Genomic DNA, 23,091 nt, shown 5'->3' on the forward strand with positions numbered 1-23,091 from the left:
TTTTGAATCCAAGCAAACTTTGCAGGTGGAACCAAGAAAATTGGGGTGCAGATGCTGTGTAGGGAGTAGAGTTTGTTTGAGACATGTCTACAGCATCTGTCGTCTGTGCCTGCTTCATGCTGTCCTCAGGACCAAGATGCAGAGCAGGACTGACTTGGGTTGTGTTGCTTTTTTGACATGAGTGAAGAATGGTCTGGCATGTAAGATGCTGGAACAACAGGCTTTACATGTGTGAGGTCCTGATGACCTTCACAGATTGTGGCGTGTTCCCCCTCTTTCTCTTGGCCTGCTAGTAATTTTTCCTGGTTAGAAAAATGTTCCTTTCATCAAACCTGCTGCCTTGTGAGCGTGTGAATGGGGCTGGCGAGGATAAACAGTCCCCACCCTGCAGGCAGGTTACGCACTCTGTAGGATGAGGATCACTGCACAAAGGGAATTGTGCTTCTGTTCTGGACCTGGCGGTGTTTGTTGATGCTGGGCTTTGCAAACAAGCTGTATCTCTGTCTTCTCCCACCCCAGGCAAACCCCCCTTGCCTGCTGTCCACCGTGCAGTACATCAGCAGTTTCTATGCCAACTGTCTGTCTGGAGAGGAGTCCTACTGGTGGATGCAGTTCACGGCAGCCGTGGAGTTCATCAAAACTATCGATGACCGCAAGTAGCTCACACAGCACAAGCAGACTGAGCAGGAGAGGAGTTTCTAAGAATGTACAACAGCTGCAAAAGCTGAAGAAAAGACTTTCCTTGTAAAATACTGTACAGAATTGAGGCATTTTAAAACACACCTTTACTAATCTAATTAATTTAACAGATTTTCCTCTTCTCTTTGGGTTGCATTTTCCTCCCCTCTAGATACTGGCACTGCAAAAGGGACCACAGTTTTCAGGTATTTTGGAATCTCAAAACATTCAGAAAATTCTTCATGCTTTCTCCACCACCCCTCTTCCTGAATTCTTATTCACGTGAATAATTCACTTCATTTAATTTCTAACGAAAAACTGAAACAAGAGGAAACGGGGCAGCCATGTAGTAAACTTTCTAGTTGAATACACCTTTTATTAAGAAAACACCAGCCACACTGAAAGTTTGTAGTAGCTGACATCAGTTATTGGTTGTATTTCACCTAAATTTTAAATCTGAGAGGACAGTGTAAATATTATATAACTATATTTAATGCATTGCAAGTATCTTTGGACTTCCTATCCTTTGAATAAACAAGCAGAAGCCTCTCTGACCTCTAACAGGTTGTGACCTACCATGTTTTGGTGACAAAAGGACTTCCTCAAAAGGCTAAGATTTAAAAAGGGCAAACTGAACTATTTATTGATGTAATTACTGAAATTTCTAAAACTGGAATTTATAATAGGGCTTATTAGCTAGCTGAACACTTCTTGGCTAGGGCATTAGGGTGTTACAGAGGTTTGAATATATAGAGGAGAGGGACTGTAAGTTACAATAGAAAAGTCTAATATAAAAAGGAGAAATAAAATACCTTACTGTAATATTTTTTCTGAGCTATTGTGTATACTGTACAAACCCCAAACAGAGATCCTTAACAGAACCTTGGGCTGTAATATATATTTTGATTAGTGACATTAAATACATATGCCAGGGGGTTCAGTGAATGTTTTTACTAAATGTTCTTCGTGTTGTCTGCTATGCAGCAGTGCAAGTTTTACTGTTCATAAAAAATATTTTAAAATAATATAACACTGTTCTTTATGAAACATATCATGACATCAGTTCAGGGTGTTTTATAGATTTCTCACCCCACCTTCCCCTTAAACTGACAGTTATCAATTTAAGGAGGTTTTTATGCACAACACCACATGGGTTTTTCATGAGTGAAGTGGTCTGGGGCATGTTGGCTGTATATAAGCACTCACTGCTCTTTTTCAGCTTCAATGCACTGAAAAAGGACAGCGAGCACTGAACTTTTTCATGTCAGTATTATTTCTTGCTCTTTCCAGAGTGTTCATTGCGCTTCTGACAGAGGGACGTGGTAAGACTTGGTGTCTGTGATTGGTAAAGAAAACAAAATCTTTCTCACATTCTTTTCAAAACACGATTGGTTCATTTTTGTGTGTGTGTGCATTTTGATGATTAAAACCTGTAAGCAACTAGTACTTGGGAAAATTATGTGGTCAATTCGAATTAGAGCAATTTATGTAATTTATTGAGTGCTTGATTTGGCTGTGCTACTTGTCAAGGCATAATCAGGAAAGTCACTTTTTAGGGCTCTCAGATATAACTCAGTCAAGCAGTTTTGCCAAACTAATCCCAGATGAGAAGGTGGGATGGTAACCTTTTCCTTTTCTCTATAGTCTTTCTCCTCTATTAGACTCAGTTGTGTGGAGGAGCAATACTCAGTCAAAACAGAATTCTTCTGATCTGCCTTACTTGGTGTCTCAGTCTGTGTAGCATTGCAATATTCTGGTTATTCAGCCTTGATGGGTTTTTGGTGCTGAACACGTAATTCAATATTGCAAGCACAGCCCTGCAGCAAAGCACAAACATGCCCTTGAAGATATGGCCAGATCATATCAAAAAGCAATATAAATTCATTTCTATTGAAGTGTCCTGTAATATGTAATTATTACTTGAATATCCGAGATGTTAAGACTGATGTGTGAGAGTTCTGCAGTTTGGGTGTTGGTTGAGGAGAGTATTTGTGGGATCCCTGAAGAAGGCACAAGGACACAGGAGGTGGTGATCACCCCTGTGCTGCCCCTCTGTGCTGGCCTGGCTCACCTGGTCAGCACCATCAGGGCTTTCAGGTTCGCTCTCCTTTATGGAAGGGGCAAGAACCATTTCCTTCACAGCTTTTATCACTTGCTTTCTCTGCATAGAAAAATACTTAAAAGAACTGGAGTCTTTTTTAAAATGTTACTTAGTTATTTTAAAACCAATAGGTGTTTCAGTGAGCCCCAGGTGAGCCGAGAGTTTTTGTAGCAAGATGGTCCTTTGCTTCTTTTTTCCAGCCTACTCTGAAGGTCCTTTATTAGTCTTGATAGGTGTAGTTAGAGAATTAGGCTTTCCAAAGAATTAAAAACCTGCCTGTAATGTCCTTTTACTGTTTTCCCCTGCGTCCTGTAATGTTTTGTTTTAAAATGCTGAATTCCGTGTCTAGGAAGTGATGTTGTTAGGTTTGATGTGCAATAGCCAAGGTGGAAAGACACTGCATAGAGGACCAAAAGTAGCAGAACTGCTGCCAAAAGGTGCCAGCCACGGGCCTGTTGCTGTAATCTCAGTGCTTTCTGTGAATTTACCTACTTGAGCCACTGGAGGAGGAATGGAACATTTTGGGCGAAGTGGAGCAGGGCAGGGTCCTTGGTACCAGGTCCCAGAGTGGATTTCAGGCTTGGCCATTGTCTCAGCACTGATGTTGGCACGTTCTGAGGGGCTGCCACGTTAAACAATGGCATGTCTGTGCCTGGCAGTGCTGCAGAGGTGCTGGTTTCCTTTCTGGGCAGAGGAGGGAAGGGAAAGCGCTGGGGCTTTCATCTCTAGGAGATTCCTTTGTGCTCCTAAGTGAGATTTCTCTTTAAATCTTTTTAAAATCCTCTTTAACGAGAATCTGAATGTGTCTGGCCTATCAAGGATTTGAGTTTAAAAGTTTTTGTTTTGAAGATCTTTTACTACCAAATGCTGAATGTAACTGCCATAAACTTCAGGAAAAAAGCCACGAACATGATGCTGTTTCCTGTGGGTGAGTCTGGTGAGCACAGAGTTGGTTTGTATTGCTTGGAAATGTTCCTGTTCTGTCGAGCCAAATTCTCACGGAATTGGAGAGCTCACTGCCATGGGAATGGGGTGGGGAAGGGGTAGGAGAGGGGCAGAGCTGCTGGCAGCAGAGCTGAGTGTTGGCTCGGATGGGGCAGTGTGCCTGCAGAGCTGGAGCAGCACAGGCAGTGGGGACAGGGGAAGGATGCTCGTGTCTGGGTGCAGCTGGGGACGTGGTTGAGCCTGTACTACTTGAGAATTAACCTCTGCTCAGTTAGTAATGTGTGTTCTGTACCTTTTAATTGTGCTTTACCTCTATTGAAAAGCTTTGTACTGCCTCTCCTCTTTGGTAAAGCCTTTATAAATCTAAATTAACGAGCTTGCACAATCTTGTATACAGGAACCCCATCTTGTCTCTTAACGTGATTATTAATGTATTATTCTGTAAAAACTGATTAAAAGGAGAGCAGTTTAACCGCTTGGCTTTGACGTTTCTGCCTTGTTCCAGTGCCATCAGAGATGTGCTGTGATGGCCGTGCAGGTGTGAGCACCTCCACTAACTCTGTGTGGTTTGCTCTGGGCATTGCTGCTCTGCTCCATCCTCACACACCCAGGGAAGGGACTGGCAAAAAAGAGCCAAAATCCAGTAAAGGGGAGAGGAAGCTCCGCTGCACTGACTGCTTAACACAGAGCTCTTCAGTTATAACTTTGAATCTGCAGCTTGGCTGTTCTGGTAGCTTGGGAGGAGAGAAATGGCTCTGCCTGCAGCAGGGCTGCGCCTGTCCCTCTGCTGGCTGCTGCTTGATGCCTTGCTGAGAGTGGTCAAGTCCAGAAGTATTATGGTGGGCGTCTTTTTTCTTAGGGAATGCTGATTTTTCCTGACGAGACTGGAGGGGTTTCTTCGGCTGCCACAAACCCTCCCGGTGCCGGTGCCGGTGCTGGTCCCGGTCCCGGGCGGGGCAGGGCGGGGCCGGGGCTGCCTGAGCTCGGTCCCCGCAGCGTTATTGACCTTGATTCTCTCTCATTTGCATCCAGCATTTTTCATCCTCTGGAATATGGTGTTTGGGGACCTTTCCATCATTAAGTGGATTTACAGCAATTTCCTTATGTGTTTTCTCCAAGGGATTCTGTTATGAGAGGCACATTAAATCTCCATTAATACCTCATTATCCGACTGATAAGATTACCATGATAATGAGGCAGAAATTCTAATTGTTTCACTTCTTATTGTGCCTTTCATTAAATCATATACCTGGAAGTTGCTGTCAGAGTGGGGATCTCCAGCCTGCAGAGCCTGGCAGGTGACCTGGTCCTGTGCATCCTGCTTCTGTCCCATGGTACTCAGGGGATCCTGGGGTGTGCTGGCCTTTTCTCCCGGGCTCCTGGGCCTCCTGCCCCGGCCTCTCCTCCATGGCCATGCTACCAGAAGGGTTTCCAGTGGCCCCAGGGCCCTTGGCAGCCTGCACTGGGGGCATGGGTTTGCAGAGGCTGTTCCACGTGGCCCCGTGAGCTGCCCGCTCCTGAGGCTGGTTAAGCACAGGGGTGTGCAGCCTCTGTCGGAGCTGTTACAGCCCATCAGGTCAATGATCCATGAACTAAAAAGTCTCTAAGAAAGAGCAATTATTGTCTATCATGTGTCAAAGGCGCCCGTATTGACCCCGAGATGGAGCCATTATGGCCTGTGGAGGCAGCGATCCATGCAGGGCCCGTGGGAGCCGAGCTCTGGACACAGCGAGGTGAGGAGGCAGGGTGGCCTGGGGGACGGTCCTGGGGACGCTGCCATGGGCCCTGCTGTCCCCGCTGCTCCGGGAGGGCACAGGGGTGGCACTGCCATGGCAGCGTCCCCTGCCCGTGTGGCGGTGCCACCCGTGTGCCAGGGTGGCTTTTGGCACCAGCCTGCAGAGCCAGAGCCGGGCAGCGCTGCGGCACCTGGGCCGGGCAGGTGCGGGAGGGCGGCGGCAGCGGGCACTGCCCACCCTGCCCATCATTGCCCACCCTGCCCAGCGCTGCTCACCCTGCCCGGCCCACCCTGCCCAGCACTGCCAGCTCCGGGCTCAGCCACCTCGCCAGCAGAGTCGTTGGGCTGGGGTTAATCAACATTCATTCATGTTTCCAAGTGTAAATTGAGCATTTGTTTAATTATGTGTAAGCAGCAATACATTCTGGCCATTATCTAAATCACTATTTTATTTCCTGGATGTGGTTTCATAATGCTGGGTTTGTGCTCCAGCCTCTGCATCATTAACAGAGAAGAGTTAATGAATATAAAAGCGTAAAGGCTAATTACACTTTAATTTACAATCATGGTCTCATTTTGGGACCACATGAAATCTATTTTGAAAACAATTAAAACAACAACAAAAAAAAGCCCAGGGTTGGTCTGGAGAGCGGGAGGGTTTTGGCACAGAGCGGCGCCGGTGGCCGGCGGGGCCGGGGCTGCCCGGGCGGGTCCCTGCTGTCCCCTCGGCCCGCGGGGTGGCGGCCCGGGCTGGCAGCGGGACCCCCGGGGCTGCCGTGGGGACCGGGCTGGGCCATGTAAATTGGAGCCCGAGAAGAGCACAGTTCACTGGAAGGAGACAAAGATTTATTGGGCTGCAGATGTGGAAAGCAAAATTCACCATAGTGCTGACTCCAGCGCTTTTGCAGCGTTTGCCACTCCTGGGGATGCTGTTCTGTGCCTGGTCCTTGGAGGGACGGCGCCTGCAGATGAGCTGGCGGCAGGAGCGGGGCCGTGAGCGGGGCCAGGTGAGGTTTTGTCCCCTCGGGGGTTTTGTGTCAGGGCAGCTCCTGCAGGAGCCCCTGGCTCTGCTGCCCCCAGCCCTGGCAGAGGCCAGGGGTGTCCCAGAGCGTCAGAGCACCGTCACAGCTGATGCTGTGTCCAGGCCCAGGGCAGGAACTGTCCCCACTGGCACGGGATGGCCTCTCTGGATCTGGCTGTGGGTTCCAGGTGGGATCTGGGGCTGAGGTGTGGGCTGGGAGGAGAGCAGGGCCCTGGGGAGCAGAACTGGAGCCTCTGCTTGCATGCTTTGCAGTGCGTGAATACCTGTTTGCATTTCCTTTATTCTGATTCCCTCAGCTATGGGATAAAAGCTGTGCTGGGACCAGGAGGGAGCAGTGGCCTCGGCACTAGAGACTTGTTCCCTTCTCTGGGCTGGCTGTCTGCGGCCAGCAGAGGAAATAAATCTCCCTGAGAAAACCACTTTGCTCACACAATTCCAATCCAGCAGGGCATGGTGGCATCACTCACTCCTTGTTTTATTCAGATGATGCTCTTTTGCTGGGCCAGTTGAGCCCTGCAGCAGCACGATGCCTTTACAGGTGCTCAGAGCTGGGGGCTTGGGGGCCCGGGCACTGCGAGGGCAGCGCTGCCCACCCTGCCAGGGCCCAGCTCGGGCAGGGCTGTGGATGTGTCCCCCAGGCCAGGGCCCTGAGCTGATGCCCTGCAGAAGCGCTGGAGTCCCCGTGGTTCTGCTCACCCTGCCTCTGGTGAGGACAGGAGGTGTCCCTGGGGGTGGCTCAGGGACATGTGCCCCGTGGGATTTACAGGAGCCAGGGGCTCTGTGGGTGCCTCTGCTGCTGCTGGCGAGCTGGGCTGGGACAGGGGAGGCTCCTTCAGCCGCGGGCACCGTGCCGGGCACTGGGGCAGGCCCTGGCTGGAAGGTGGCTCTGGGCTCTGCTGTCCCCTGCCCCACGATGGGAGCCCATCCCTGCTCCACTGCAGGCACCTGGGAGAGCCCCTCCCTGTCCCTGCCCCTCAGCAGGGCTAACGGGAGCTGTGCCACCGCCAGGCTCAGGCAGGTTTGTCACTTGTCACCAACGAGCACACCCAGGGGCTGAGCGGCCGCTAATTGCAACTGCTCACAATTGGGAATTCCTGTGGGTTAGGCACGGTACCTGCACTAACAGGGATTTCACTTTCAAAAATCCATGGCTACCGAGGGCAGCAGAGGAGGAGCAGCTGCAGTGCCCTGCTGGCACTGGGAGCAGCCAGTGGCACCACAGGGGCCAGACCTTCATCACCTCCTCATCACCTCCTGAGAAATGCGGTACCCGGCCTGCGGCTGGGGGGATGCCAGGGCTGCTGAGGGCTCCAGGTACCTGCGGGTGTTGGCTCAGGTGTGTTGTGTCTCAGGAGGGCTCGGGGCTCACTCAGGACCCTTTGCAGTGGCACTGGTGGTGGCAGGGCCCAGCTCCCCTTGGCAGCAGCGTGGGGATGCCCCTTGTGCAGGACATCATCAGCTCCCCACAGCTCCCCTTGGCAGCATTCCCACCTTCCCACTAATCCTTGTCATCCCAAATCCTATCAGCACTGATTTGATATTTACCTCCAAATCGTGGATGAACATGTTGAACATCATCATCTGATGATGATTCCCCATTGACAACTGCTTTTTGAGACCTGTCAGTCAGCCAATTCTTAATCCTTCTAATGTGAGCTCTATTGATATTATATACAGCTAATTTTTTAATCAAAACGTCATGTGCTATTAAATCAAATGCCGAAGAGAAGCCAAAGCACACTACTGCTCCTCAGTTACTTTTATTAGATAAACTTTTAAATTCAAGGAATGAAACCAAATTTTTTGACAAGCCCGGCTTCCCATCCAGCCACGTTGCCGGCTCTGCTTTCAGCCCCCCTGCTGCCTCCTGCAGCCGCTCCAGCTCCTGAGCTTTTCCCGGGATGGACACGACCGGAGGGTGAGCGTGGGGCCCGGGGCTGGGCGTGCCAGGGGAGGGCCGGGTGCTGGGAAACTGCACAGTTAAAGTCTTGGTGGGGAAATGGGAATTTTCCTCCTGTGCTGGATGCAGCCTCTGACCTGGAAACGGCGGCCCAGCCTCCCCTGTGCGGCGGGGGCAGGCGGCAAATGCGAGATGACAGCGCAAGAGGCGCCAATCTGGTCACCAGCTGTCCGGCGGGCACCGGGCCGGGCTGGCACTGCCCAGCCACGGAGTCCGTCCGGGAAGGAGGGCAGGGCTGGGCTGGGCAGGTACGGGCGGGCACACTCTGCCCGTGCCAGGTCCGTGCTGGGCTGGCACCAACCCGCGGGTCCTGCCATGGTGGCCCTGGATGGTCCCTGGGTGCAGTTTGGGTGCCCGTGCCACCGAGGCTCAGCTCTGGGGACCCTGCCCAGTGCCAGGTGAGCCAGGCTGCCCTGGATTGTCCCTGGGTGCAGTTTGGGTGCCTGTGCCACCAAGGCTCAGCTCTGGGGACCCTGCCCAGTGCCGGGTGAGCCAGGCTGCTGACAAACCCCCTGTCTGGAGAACCACAGTTCCTGCCCTGGTTCATCCAACACAAGGATGCCCAGCTCTGTCCCCTCCAGCTCAAAAACCCTTTGCAAATCTAAATTAATAAGGTTGCACAGCTACAGACACAGGAACATGGGCTGGGTCTTGTCTTTGTCGATCAATGCTTTCTATCATCCCATAAAGCTGATTAAAAAGCAGAGCCCTTCATCTCACCAGGTTCCGCATCCCAACATTATAAATTTGATATTCCAGTCAATGATTGTCAGCGCTGGCGGAGGACACGGAAGCTGGTCAGTATTTGTGGTTTATAATTAATACTGGAGCACTGGGTTTGTATGTAATATTGGAGCATGGCTGCAGAGGGCACCAAGGAGGGATTTGGGGTGGTTAGGAATTTATTATCCCTAAAACGTCAAGAGCAAGAGCAAGGCAGTTTGTGTGTCCAGCAGTGCCCATGCCAGAGGGACAGGGGGTGACCAGAGTGACCTGTCACGGTCACCAGCTGTCCCCAGCGGTGGCAGGGCCGGCCGAGGGGTCAGCTCCATCCAGCCCTTCCCTGTGTCCGCAGGGAAGCTGCTCTGAGCAGATGTCTGTGCCCAGCCCTGGACACGGGATGTTGGTCCCTCAGGCTAGGCGGTGACCTGGTTGTGCTGCCAGCTGCTCGGGAGCCGTGGGTGGATGGAGCTGCTCCCGTCTGGAGCCCTGCCGGGGCCTCAGCCCCTCCAGGCTGTGGGCAGGGCTGCGGGGCTGGTCCTGGCCAGCCGCGGGGCAGAAAATGCCACCAGCGCACCCCACAGACTCTGCTGGGCCAGCACAGGAGATTTTGGGGCTTGCTCCAGGAATAAGAGACTTGACCCCAAAGGAATGTCCTGAGCAGTTTCCCTGGGACAAAACCCCATATCCTGAGCAGTCCCCAGTGTCACACAGCCTCATGTCCTGGTGAAGTGCAGGGGAGGGCTGAGGGGGTCACTGGCCCTCCAACGGAGCAGGGACAGCGACAGGGACAGCGACAGGGGAGCGGGCAGGGACCGGCCGCGGCCGCGGAGGCGCAGCCAGAGCCGGGCCGGAGGCTGCGATCGGCGGCCTCAAGGTGGCACCGTAAGAGAGGGAACAGCGCGGCAGAACAAAGGCACAGCGCAGGGACACAGAACAGAGCCCAGCACGGAGCATCCAGCACAGCACAGAGCCCCCAGCCCAGCACAGAGCCCCCAGCCCCTGGACAGGACAGGGGGGTTCCGATGCCCCGGGCAGGAATGGCAGCGCTGGTGAGGAAGATGGGGTCATGGTTGGTGGCAGGATCAGGGGCCTTGGGGCACCCACAGCCCCCGGCCAGCACGGGCAGGACTCTCAGGACCCTCAGGAACCCCAGCCTGGGGCTCTGCACGTCCCGGGGCCATGCCAGTCACAGCTTGCAGAGGACCAGGCTGATATGGGTCAAACCCCCCGAGTCTCCAGGGATTTTGGGGTGATTGTCACGTTTCTGTGTTTCTCCAGGCACAGGAGGTGGATGCTGTGTGTGGTGTGGGGCTGGTGCCCACTGCAGACGATGGCATGGATCCACCCAGGCCTCTGGTGCCAGGTGTGATGCTGGCATTCCCAGCTCCCCTCCCCTGTGCAGGCACAGGGATGCTGCTCCTGGGATGCTGCCCAAACCCGGCTGGGTGTGTGGGGTCCCCCTGCCCGGCGCCCCCACGGGAGGGCCCCTCCTGCTAATTGGAGTGTGCTGAGGAGGATCTGAGCTCTGCCTGCCTTGACACTGAGACCCAAACCTGCTGTAGAACCAAATGGATACACACACCCACATCCACCAGGCTTTTAGTTCAGCAACAAGTGAATCCATCAAAGCCCAGCACCTAATTTAATAGCAATAATGAAAGGTGTGCGTCACTATTAATTTAAGCACTCCAACATTAGCCTTGCACTTAGAAACCAGCAAGGCAAAGCTATTTACAAATGAATGTACCAGGGCAATAAATTGAAAGGACTGGTCTGACCTGCGGTGGCGGCTTTCTTCATTTATACATAGATATATTTCTATAGATGCATTTATTCCCATCTCTTTAGCGAACTCTCCCTAATTAAGTTGAAGTGGCAGTGGAAGTGTGGCAGTAAGTGTGGAAAGAAGCTGCTGAAAACGTATTTAATTCATTATAAATAATCTTTGATACCGTGGGGTTGCGTAAAGGTTTCGGTATCAGAGCAGGACACCGAGGAAGGCCAAGGAGATGGTGGGCCCGCGGTGGGAGCGCCTCATGCCGCGGTTGGAGCCGTGCCCGCCCCGGGGGCAGTGCGTGCGGCAGCAAGGTGCGTGTCACCCGCATTAAGGGGCTTTAATGTGCTCGGAGTCACATTTCCGCACCCTCGCAGAATACATTATCTGCGCGCTGCCTTCACAGGCTGTCACCTCGCGGGGAGGCTGCGGAGTTCCTGGAAACCATTATCAGCCTCTAATGATATTATCAAAATTGGAGCGCTCGTGGCGTGGTGGGGGCCGGGGGTTCATCCCTGCTCTGTGAGGGGGCAGCGGGACGGGACTGTGGCTCCGTGGATCCTGCTCTGGGGTCCCGTGGGTGACGTGCCGAGGGGTGCAGAGGCCGTGGGCACCTGTGAGGGCTGGGTTGGGGTTAGGGTTAGGGCACCTGGGCAGGGGCACCTGCTCGTGCCCCGTAAGCTCCGTGCAGGAGCCCAGCCCCAGGGCACGGTGCCCACCACAGCCCCTCCAGGGCGCCCTCCCCATGGCACCGCTGACCCCGAGCGCTGCTCTGCCCTCCCTGGCTGCTGGCACCACAGAAAAGCAGAGTCGTCTTTTTTGGAGTGTAATCTCCTGCCTGCGACAAGGAGCCACGCAAACTGATAAATTGCAGATTAAACGAGTGCCACACTCCACTCCAGCCCTGGCTGTTAATTCCCCTGTTGTGCAATTCCCGGCTCTCAGGGCCTGTCAATTCCAGCTAATCGCAGGAGGCACTAAAACACTCTGCCCTGACAGCCCCGGATCGAGGCACCCCTGACTCCCGGCTCAGGTGGATTGCACGCATCACTTATGCACAAATCAGCAATATGCCAGCAGGGAGGAATTATGTCCGATGACAGCCCAGACATGAGGTACATATTGCAGAGCCGGCGAGCCCCAGCCGCCGTGACAGATTGCGGCGCGGGGCTGCGCTGGTGCGGGAGCGGATCCCGCCTGCCCCGGCCCCGAGCGCACCCGGAGCCACCGGCGCCGCGCCCGGGCTGCGGCACCACGGGGCGGCCCCGCAGCCTCTGCCCCTCCTCGGACCTGTCCCCTTCCCTGTGCCCCTCCCTGTGCCCGTCCCTGTCCCTGTCCCTGTCCCCATCCCTGTCCCCATCCCTGTGCGCCTCCCTGTGCCCGTCCCTGTCCCTGTCCCTGTCCCCATCCCTGTCCCCATCCCTGTGCCCATCCCTGGCCCTGTCCCCATCCCTGTGCCCCTCCCTGGCCCTGTCCCCTTCCCTGTGCCCGTCCCTGTGCCCATCCCTGGCCCTGTCCCCATCCCTGTGCCCGTCCCTGTCCCCATCCCTGTGCCCCTCTCTGGCCCTGTCCCCTTCCCTGTGCCTGTCCCTGTGCCCCTCCCTGGCCCTGTCCCCATCCCTGTCCCCATCCCTGTGCCCATCCCTGTGCCCCTCCCTGTGCCCATCCCTGTCCCCATCCCTGTGCCCGTTCCTGGCCCTGTGCCCATCCCTGTCCCCATCCTCATCCCCGTCCCCATCCCTGTGCCCGTTCTTGTCCCAATCCCTGTCGGTGCCACAGCCCAAAGGGGCAAAGGGAAAGGAGGAGAGAACGGGGAGGGATTGGCACCGTGGGCACAGGGAGGGCCCCCCGGGCTGAGGGGTGCCAACACACCCTGCTGTGCCCAGCTGGGGTGGGGACCAGCCCCGCTCAGCCCAGCCCGGCTCTGCTGTAACATTTAACTTGTCGTAGTCTGTGATCCTGAAAAGCTGAAATTAATGACAGCCTTGCAGTTGCTCATTAATAATTGCTTCATTACTGTACGCAGTTGCAGCCTCCTGACAATAATGGGGTTTGCTGGTGTATTTCTAATTATCTGGCATTTCAGCTCCCTAATAGAGTCCCGGTGCTCCCTGACGAGACCTCTCTCTCCAGCAGGAGCTCAGCCCAGGCCCAGCCTGCCTGCTCCTTCGTCTGCAGCTCCTGGGGACGGCTGAGCTGCCCTGGAGGGGCCCACGCAGGACCCGGGGGCACCGAGACCCTCCAGGCCTGGGCTGAGCTCTCCCCATCCCCGTGGCACACCTGGGGCTCTGCTGAGGGCGGATTGGGAGCAGCGACATCGTGAGAGGAGCTGGGAGCTCCAGTGCCCTGAGCAGGTGTGTGCCAGGGGCTGGCAGTGCTCAGCGTGCCCACACCATGGCTGTCCCCATGGCCACACCATGGCTGTCCCCATGGCCACACCATGGCCGTCCCCATGGCCACACCATGGCTGTCCCCATGACCACACCATGGCTGTCCCCTTGGCCACACCATGGCTGTCCCCTTGGCCACACCATGGCCATTCCCATGGCCACACCATGGCTGTCCCCTTGGCCACACCATGGCCATCCCCATGGGCACACCATGGCTGTCCCCTTGGCCACACCATGGCTGTCCCCATGGCCATACCATGGCTGTCCCCTTAGCCACACCATGGCCATTCCCATGGGCACACCATGGCTGTCCCCTTGGCCACACCATGGCCATCCCCATGGGCACACCATGGCTGTCCCCTTGGCCACACCATGGCTGTCCCCATGGCCACACCATGGCTGTCCCCTTAGCCACACCATGGCCATCCCCACGGCCACACCACAGCCATCCCCATGGCCCTGGCACCCCAGCAGCCCTGTCCCTGTCCCTGTCCCGTGCTCCAGCCCGGGTGAGCAGAGCAGGAGGAGGTGCCAGAGCTCGGTGGGTGCTGGGGCTGGGCCAGGCTGTGGCTGTGGCTGTGGAATTCCAGCTGCTGGCAGCAATCCGCCCCGCAGTGGTGGCAGTGGCAGTGGCAGTGGCGGGGGAATCGTGGCCGTGTCCCCACGCTCCCAGCCTGGAAATGACCACTTGTGCCCCATTCCAGCCCTGCCACCAGCTCCCAGCCCATTACGGCACACGCGGGCCCTGCGCTCCCACCTGGGGAGGGGGCTCATTTGTAGTTAAAAATCTATTGTGACTTGTCAGAAAAATGAATAAATGAGCACATTATTTTTTCATTTTGGAGCTCAGCATCTGTTTGTCTAATCAAGAAAGAGAACTGGGAAAGTCAACCAGGGCTGACGCACACATTTTATTTAACTTTTCCTCTGTCAAAGGAGTTTAAATGTGTAATGAACAGGCCATGGTGATTTGAAATATAATCCCATTACTCTGATGAGATTACCCAGGCTGTGAGAGTTCACAAATCATGCTTAGGGTTTTTAGAGTGAACAACACCCTGTTGAGATTTTTTTCCCTTTTTGCATTTAAGCAGAGGTGTGTGGGGAGAATAAAACATGACAGTGCTTAACCCTTCACGCAGAGGAGCAGCAGCATGGGGATGTGCCAGGGCCAGCCCTCCTTGTGCCCAGTTCTTGGTGACCCTGAGCTCTCCATGGTCACGGCAGCGATGCAGGGAGCACACCTGGCCAGGGCACGCTCCTGCTGGCCCAGCTGTGCCCCTGTGCCCTCTGTGTCCCTGTCCTCGTGGCTGTCCTTGTCCCAGTGCTGCTCGGGGTGGCTGCGCTGGCTGTGATTTAAGGGGCATTAATTTCAGCTGCACAGCAGCACCCAGCCCCACCCGCCGCCACAGCAGCGCATTTCCATGGATTCATGGGCCCATTACAAACATGTCTCCATAAATAACTCCCCCCATTAATCTCAGAGCTGCACCCACGGCTGTGCCATGGGTTTCGCTTGCTTGTCCTGGTGCCAGGTCTCAGCCCCCCCTGAGGGGCAGCTGCAAAACCCAGGGACGCACCAGACTCCTGCCAACCCAAAACCAAAGGCAATTCTGGCTGGAATTGGTGCTTTGGGAGCTCCTGGCAAAGCCCTGCAGGGCCCAGGGAGAGCACCCAGTGCTCTGCCCTTGGGTGCCAGCTCGTGCCAGGGTGCCCTGGGTGTCCCCTGCTCAAAGGTCTCTCTCTGGTGCTCTCCTGTGCTCTGACAAAGCCGAGGAGGTGGAGGGGAATTGTCCCTGTGGACAGGAGCCCTCTGACAGCAGGAGTCAGAGGGAATTGAGGGGATCTCTGGTGCCTGCAGCAGCTGCCTGCGTGCGCCGGGGAGCCGCGCTCGGCTCTCTGGTAGCAGGATGGGGGAACAGCTTGCCTTGCTGACCCAGTTGAATGCCCATCTGACTCAATTACATCTACAGCTACCGGGGAAAGACCAGCCCGCGATGGCTCCGTGCTCAGCTGTGCACACGCTGCAGCCACGAGCCTGATTTAACTCCTTCAGGGGCGCTGGGCAGCAGAAATGCCTCTGCTGGGGAGGGATGCTCATCTCCTGGAATGCTGGACATTTCCAGGGTTTAAGGAAGGTTTCCTGTGGGCCATGTATCAAACTGAATCTGACCTTTGGAAGCAAATTGGTCAGTGGCTCTTCCGGAGCAGATAAACTCACTTTGGGCTCCAAATCTCCCTGCTCCTCACCCAGCCTTGGAGCAGCCTCTGTCTGTCCATCTCTGCCTGGGTCTCGGGACACCCACACCAGGAGCAGGAAGGTGACTGGCAGGAGGCTGTGAGCACAGCTGGTCTGGGCAAAGGACTCTGCCACAAACGTTATTGAGTTTTTTAGGCTCTCCTGAGAGCAAACCTGCACATGCTGAATCCCTGCTGGTAGCAAATACACGTGAGGGGGTGGCAACAGCACTATGGCCATGGAAACAGGAGATTGCTGCAGATTATGGTACCAAATAGGCAATTTTTCAGTTCAGTTAAAAAGAATTGAAACTGGGTGGCCAAAGAACATTCACAGAGCAACTTTAATGTTAAATATTTCACAGAGTCGGTTAAAAGAGTCATTTACATCGAAGGGGCTTTTCCCATTGTATCTGTGCTGCATTTGCACATAGAAAATATTAAAAAAATTAATAGAATACTATAAAATATTGTTTCTCTTGTTTTGCAGATATCATGGAAGACTGTACAGGGAGGCCTGGCCTCGGTGGTGCAGGGCCAAGCAAACCCAGAACAGAAACACAACAGGTGAGACCCAGGCCCTCCCTCTGCCCGGGGCTGCCCCGCGCTGTGTTAAGGCTCAGGAAGTTTTCTCTGTACAAAAGCAGGGTGGGAGGCTGGCAGAGGGTGGGCAGTGCCCAGGGAGCTGCCCCCAGCCCCATGGGCACTGGGGCAGTTCTGTGATAGCGTGTGCAGAGCTCCAGTGAGCTGGAGAAAGACACCTCTGGTGAATTCAACCAACAATGCGGCTCTGGGTGCCAGCATCCATTCCCGTGGTCCCTGATGTGTTAAGGATGAACAAGGCCAAGGTAGTTACAAATCCCAGTACAAAGTAGGTCTTAATTTTATTGTTAAGGAATAATATTGAGAGAAGGTGAAGGCATTTCTGAGTGCACAGGGACAAGGTGCCCCAGTGGATGTGCCAGCCCCAGGGTGGCAGCAGCTGAGGGTCCCGGGCAGGAGGATTCTCCTCTCCACCTCCAAGACGTGGATTTCCAACCACCGTGCTGCCTTCAGCAAGGAACTTCCAATAAAGCATTTGCAAAGCTGAAAAGCACAGTTAAATAAAATATTTTTGAACAAAACAAACACAACAGACTGGACTGTCTCAGGGCTCCCTCGCTAAGCGCTCCCCTGCCACGGCTGCTGTTCCTGGCTCACGGATGCCTCCTGCACTTCAGCAACAGAAGTGAAACCATCTGGGACTGCAGCCTCCCCCCAAAAGAACTGTGCATCATATGGACCTTGAAAAAGATTACATCTGTTTATTAATAGTAAAAATGGATACATTTGTCCTACATTTTGTTTTTAGAAATTTGATCATGTCACAAGCAATACCTGCGTGTACGTGGGTGGATTACAGATGTATATAATTTATTTTAACCAGGCTGTGAAATAATATGTAATCACATCTCTTCTTGTGATTGTACATAATACAGTAATTAAATGATGCCAGTCTACGTCATTCTCTTATTTCTAATCAAAGGAACCTGAAGCGTAACAGTCTTCTTCCCGGCTGATATGGCTCTTTATGTCTGTCACAGGGCGGCTCCCCGCGCCGAGGAGGGCCGGCCTGGCAGCCGTGGGGACGGGATGTCCGGGGTCCCGGCCGGCCCGGGCAGAGCAGCGGCCCCGGGCGCGGGCAGGGGAGCGGCTCCGGCGCCGCACGCAGCTCTGCCCGCTCACTGCTGCCCCGACTTCTTCTCCTTCTGGAAGCTAAAGCTTGTTCTCCTGCTCAGCTTTCTTTGTTTCTGAGCGAAATAGTCTGCTCTGGCTGTGCTTGCTCGCGACTCTAGAATATAGTTAACCTGCAAGACACGAGTGGTGTTAATGTCACCCGAGCCTGGGGACAGCCCGGGGTGGGCAGGGACCCCCAGCCCACCCCCTCAGCAGGGCTCTGGTCCAACTGGTCCCAGCAGCCACGGGCAGGGTGATGGCAGAGGGAGCCCAGAGTGCCAGGAGAGCCCTGGGCTGTCCTCCTGTGTCCCTGGTGCCATCCCGGGCCACCCAAACCTCTGCGGAGGGCAGGGAGCTGTGCAGGCCCCCCAGTGCTGGCACAATCAGCAATGAGCATCAATAAAGGACCTTACCAGCCTCAGTAAAAAGAATTCTTCCATTATGATGTTTGCGTACTCAGCTAATCTCAGAGTTTCCCTCTGTTTTGGCACATTTTACTTGATGAAAGCATTTTAAAATGATATTTAACAAGCCTGCTACTCCCTAAATTTATTATCTCCAATGCTTTGTGATAATCTCAGAGATAATTTTAATGGAAGGTTAATGCAAGAATCAAAAAGATAAAAACGCCCTTTGGTCTGTCATTAGCTGGTTAATATGCTGTGGCTTAAAACTTGCACAATTTTATGCACTGTAGAGTGTTTCACTTTCATTGCATATTACAGCTTAAGGCATAAAAATATAGAGAATTTTCATGGTCAATAAAGTCTCAGTCCTTCTCACTTGATCATCTAAAAAGCCTAATTTGAAAAGTCTGATTTTTCTGCGCTCCCTAATGCTGATGGAATTGAAAACAAACCAGTGACTTGTGCATGAGGCCAGAGAATGTTCTATATAAACAAACTGCAACTTGGGAAAAAAGTACTGCTCAATATTATTTCTCTCTCGAATATTCATGTTATTGACAGCAAACCACTTTTTTAGCCTTTGTTTATGACCAGACTGGGATGAGTGGAAGTGGGAGATGTGGCATGGGGTTCTTGGGCAAAGGTTGGACTTGATGACCTTGGGGGTCTTTTCCAGCCTTAATGATTCTACGATTCCATGGTTCTAAGTGTTTGGGACTGCAATAGCTGATCTAAGGTAAAGTGGGACCAGAAGAATTGGCCTAACAGCTCACAGAGCACAAACCCCTCAAACACTCTGACCTCCGGTGTGATGAATACAAGTTATTTTATCGCACGTCAGTTGTTTAACAATCCTCTAAACTCCACACAGCCAATAAAAGCAAACATAACAGATGGTTTGCCAAAATTACTGCTTTTGAGTTTTGACTTGCTACGAAAGATGAACTTGTGGAAAATTCCATTTAATTTTTCAAGAGTGTAACAAAAAATTGTTTCCCAAAGCAAGGGAGTTTGTGTCTGTGTTTGCCCCAAGGAAAGCAAACAGTCCGGGGAGAGGATCAGGTAGAGAAGCCCCTGTGAGCTGTGTGGGGACACCCGAGTGTGGGCAGAGCTGTGAGGGGAAGGAGCACCCAACCCCTGTATGGCACAGGGCTGCTGACCACGTGTCCAAAGGTGGAAACTACCTGGACACAATAAAATCTGGTAGTTTCCAATAAAATTCCACAGAAAATGGTGTCTCTATTAACTAGAAAAAAGCACAAAAGGAAATGCTACACACAGACAGGCAGTGGCTGCGTGGCTGTTGGAAGGATGAATAAAACAACAGGCATGGAGCAGCCATCCTGACAGGTTAAACACACCCCCAGTGGTCCTCAGGCACTGCACCCTCGTGTGCTTCCAGAGCCTCCTGAATACTCACATGTCTAACAAGTGGTAAAACACCAGGATTTTGGGTCACGTTAAAATTTAATACTCACCTTCAGTACGATTTCATTGACAGTAGCAGCATCTGATTCAAAGTAAAGGTGTTTGTAGTCATGATTGCTTAGATATGTAAGTTTAAATATTGCATGACCTGCAAAGATAAGAAAAAAACTGCTTAGAATATTCCTGTAAAGTTTGAGCAGAGCTCGTTGCCTGACAGAAGAAAACCACAGATGGTGATCTCAGCGTACCATCAGCACGACAGAAGGAAGCAATGAAATGCTGACAGGCTTCTCATGTCATTTCAATTTAAGGCAAGTGGTGGCTTACAGGAGCAGCTGAACTCCAGTCAATAAAGTTCCTTTTCCCATCACATCCCCACTGCAGGAAATGCAAAAATCCATCAAATGGCTGGTTAGCTCTGCTCGGCCGCGACGGCGCTGCAGCCCCGGCACCGCGACGGGGCTGCTCATGGGAGGAGGGTTGTACTGAACAGAAAATGGCAATTAATCCCAGAGCCAGCACTCCAAACCCTCCTCCCAAAACACCCCAAACACCGCGTGAGCCCAACCAGCTGCTGGCGACCACGGGAGCAGCACCAAGCGCACGGCACCGAGGGACGCGGCTGTGCCACCACCAAACCCGCTCAGGGCTGGGATGGCCCTTCCCACACCAAGGAAAATCAAATTAAACACTAACTGTGACCTGCTGGCACCTTCCTGGCACTCAGGCCTCTGTCCCAAACAGAGGTTCCACGTGCTGGCCCTGTGGCTGCCCTGGGATGGCAGCCCTGCATTCCGACATGCAGCGCCAGCAGGAACGACTTGGACACAAAGGTCTGACGTGGAACACAAAGGAAGGCAAAATATCCTTCACTTGTATGGATGCTGATGGCTTCAAAATTAAAATTAAATGCATTCTGTACATGATACTTTTCCAACGGTTTTCTAATTTATTCTGCTCAACAGTCAAAGTTAGCAATCCATAAAGTAACAGCCACATTACTGTAAATCCAGGTCTTTCCTGCAGGAAAGCTAATTGGAAATCTTATTTACATTATCTAATTCTCCAGATTTCCAAAAAGTGACTGATATATGCTCAGATTGGTGGCCAGGAAATTTGAGATGCAAGTATTTTATCGTGGCATGTTAATTAAACACCATTATGATGCACTAATCTGGAATATAAATTCTGTATTGAAAAATTGGCTAATAATAATAATAAAAACCCAACCCTTTAAATCATTTGACAAATGATGCCTCAGTGGTACTAAAAATGCGGAATTCCAAGCTGGGAGCTCATCAGCATGTTAATGCATGCAGCTTTGCCTGGAACACAGCATCTTAATGATTCCAAAAGTGCCAGTGCACCACTCTGGGGCTGGGACACAGCACCGTGCTCCACCAGCTCCCACACTCTCCTTGGACATTGAACATCCCACACTGGTTATCAGAAACTGGCACAAAACAGGGTCAGAGGGACCCCTACGAGCTGCTGCATTTTGGGTTTTGGAAATTCTGGGTAATTCTTGCTGTGGATCAAGACCAAACCTCTCCAGGTGTTCCTGCTCCCCGGAGCCCAGGCTGGCCTCGAGCCACGGTGCCACCACGTGTCCCTGGGGCACTGCCCTGCCCAGCACAGCCCTGCCAAGGGCACAGCTCCTGCTGCCCCGGGCACAGAGGCTGCTCTGGGCCTGCCCAGCAGGGCACTGGCCCAGTGTGGCTCTGCAGGGCCCTGGCACCGATGCCAAACCCCGCAGCCCCTCCTGCCGGGACTGGGGACCCAGTGGAAAGAAGCCAAGAAGACTTTTCCTTCGAAAGCCCCATTACAGCATCATGTTTATGGGCTCCAAGTCCACAACACGCTACTTACAGCATGAAATATGAGCGCACTGAAATCCTAACTGGCACTTTGCTCTGCTACTCTTCTAGCCAGATGGAATTTATGAATTGTGAGATTGATTTCCATTTCCAAGAGTGCTTAAATATGTGATGTACCTCTTTCCAATAGAGCACCACCCCTGACAATTCTGAGATCAATAGGAGCTTCCATGGTTTGATGTTTCTGTGTGAGAGGATCTGGTAACAAACAGCAGCAGCTCGAGTGGCTCCTGCTGCACGTGATGGGGGATTTAAAGCAAATGCAGATGCTGCACAAGCAGCTGCTACCATCACTCCACACCACCAGTGGCTGGGTGTTTGCAGGGAACCTCAGTGCCCTGCAATCAGGATCAATCAGCTGCACAGCAACAGAAAATTCACGTTATTCCCGAATATGTTTGTCTGTCAAAAGTGTTATGGAAAGCAAAAGGAATGACAGAAACTCAGCAGCTTTGGTCAGGGGTTGGCGCAGCCCACGCTGAGCCCAGCACAGCCAAGGGGTCCTGTGCCAATGTCCCTGGTGCCCCTGAGCCCCAGCCGTGCCATGGCCCCAGGGCAGAGCAGCAGAGCAGCCTCTCCCCCTGCTGCCCTCGGCCCCGGCTCCGAGCGCTGATGCATCTCCCCAGCCCAGCACTAATGGGTTCCTGTGTGGTTACTCCTGGAGAGGAGCCCACAGACGGAAGGGCAGGATGCTAATTCACTGGGAATTCACCAAGGAGAGCTCATTTACTCCTTCAGCACCACGTCTCACGTTCAGCTGCTCAGCCCATCTCTGATTTTTAGCACCACTGCACTGCCAACGAGGCGAGGGAAGAGGCCCTGCAGCGCTGCAGCTCCGGCTCTCCTGGCCCTCCCAGGGCTCTGCAGCTCCTCCTGCACGCCAGCCCCAGCTCCCCACAGCCACACACAGCCCCCAGAAACCCTGTGGGATTACAGCTCCACAACCACCCACCATAATGTGCTTGTACGGGCAACAGTAAATCTTGTGCTAATTCCTGCAATCTTGGGAAAACATCCACGCCCTTGGTGGGCCCCACGCTGCACCTGACACAGGTAGAAAAATAATCACTCTAATCTAAGTAATAAACTCTTTTTATCAAAGTCCAAAAGATAGATTTTTTGCTTGGAAAACAAGGATATGAATTTGCAGAAGATAATTTTTTTACTGAATCTGCCAAGATTAGAAAGTTTCTCTTCTTTCCCTCCCACCCCACAATTCAGCCCTTATCCTTTGCCAACTCTTTAAACAGAATGGAATTAAATCACTAATTAGACAGAGGATGAAAAGAATATTCATGAATTGGACAAAGCAGAAAACAAACAAACACTAGAAATGCAAATTTATGTTAATTTTTCAATATACCTTGATGATTACTTTGTCATTACAGGGCCATAAGGCAGAAGTCAACAATTAGGAGTTATTAGTGGAATAAATAGCTGGAGAAGGACTCTCTGAAGAACAAAGCACTTATGGACATCGTTTGACATCACTGATTCTCACTGCTTCAGAAACTGTGACCTCAACAGGCTCAGACCCTGAAATCTCCTCCCATGGGCCCCGAAAGGATGCAGGAGGGTTAGAAATGCACCAGTCAAAGGCAAGGAATGAGGATAGCAAAATACACATCAGCAATACTTCTGTACAAAGACACATTTCCTCCAACCCTGCACGAGCTGGGGGAGGCTCTGCTCTGCAGCCACTGCTGCATTTCACCCAAAGCACTGGGGAGGGGCTCAGCTGTCTGAAACCCTCCTGTGATACCCCAGCAGTGATGCTGTGACCCTGGAGGAAGGCTTGAAGGGTCTACAAAGCTGCGAGAGTTGTGTTAGGGTTAAAAAACACCCAACACCCTTCCTGACACCCTCTGGTAACCTAAAAAACTTCTCAGGGGAGGTCACAAGTTGCAGCCACAGCTGGATTATCCAGATGTGGCACCAAGCTCTGCTAGGGACAGACAGAACAGGGCTGTGGGCCTGGGTGTACGGGTGGGGTTAATCCCATTTAATGCAAGGGATATTTATCCCAGAGGCACATGAGTTAGAGGCAGTGAGGGCAGCCAGTTCTGGGTGCAATCCT

General features: G+C 52.8%; 2 protein-coding genes and 1 long non-coding RNA gene across 8 annotated transcripts in view; 2 read left to right on the top strand and 1 right to left on the bottom strand.

Moving 5' to 3' along the window:
- Positions 1-4,196, top strand: part of GAPVD1 (GTPase activating protein and VPS9 domains 1) — a 28,047-nt gene extending 23,851 nt beyond the window's left edge. For both annotated transcript variants that reach the window (XM_063174887.1, XM_063174888.1), the window contains one exon: positions 520-4,196. In XM_063174887.1, coding sequence (XP_063030957.1) covers positions 520-660 — 141 coding nt within the window. In that variant the 3' untranslated portion in view covers positions 661-4,196. The remainder of the gene's footprint in view (positions 1-519) is intronic.
- A 2,826-nt stretch (positions 4,197-7,022) lies between these two features.
- LOC134428097 (uncharacterized) lies at positions 7,023-10,957 on the top strand. The gene is made up of 3 exons (XR_010030319.1): positions 7,023-8,419; positions 9,185-9,258; positions 10,463-10,957. It is a non-coding gene; the product is annotated as an uncharacterized LOC134428097 (long non-coding RNA).
- Positions 10,958-16,875: 5,918 nt separating this feature from the next.
- MAPKAP1 (MAPK associated protein 1) overlaps positions 16,876-23,091 on the bottom strand; it is a 79,610-nt gene continuing 73,394 nt past the window's right edge. For all 5 annotated transcript variants that reach the window (XM_063174353.1, XM_063174354.1, XM_063174356.1 and 2 more), the window contains 2 exons: positions 19,188-19,285; positions 16,876-17,433 (listed from right to left, as the gene is read on the bottom strand). In XM_063174353.1, the coding sequence (XP_063030423.1) occupies positions 17,308-17,433; positions 19,188-19,285 (224 nt within the window). In that variant the 3' untranslated portion in view covers positions 16,876-17,307. The remainder of the gene's footprint in view (positions 17,434-19,187; positions 19,286-23,091) is intronic.

Source organism: Melospiza melodia, chromosome 22 (genome assembly GCF_035770615.1).
Source record: "Melospiza melodia melodia isolate bMelMel2 chromosome 22, bMelMel2.pri, whole genome shotgun sequence".
Classification (NCBI taxonomy): Eukaryota; Metazoa; Chordata; class Aves; order Passeriformes; family Passerellidae; genus Melospiza; species Melospiza melodia.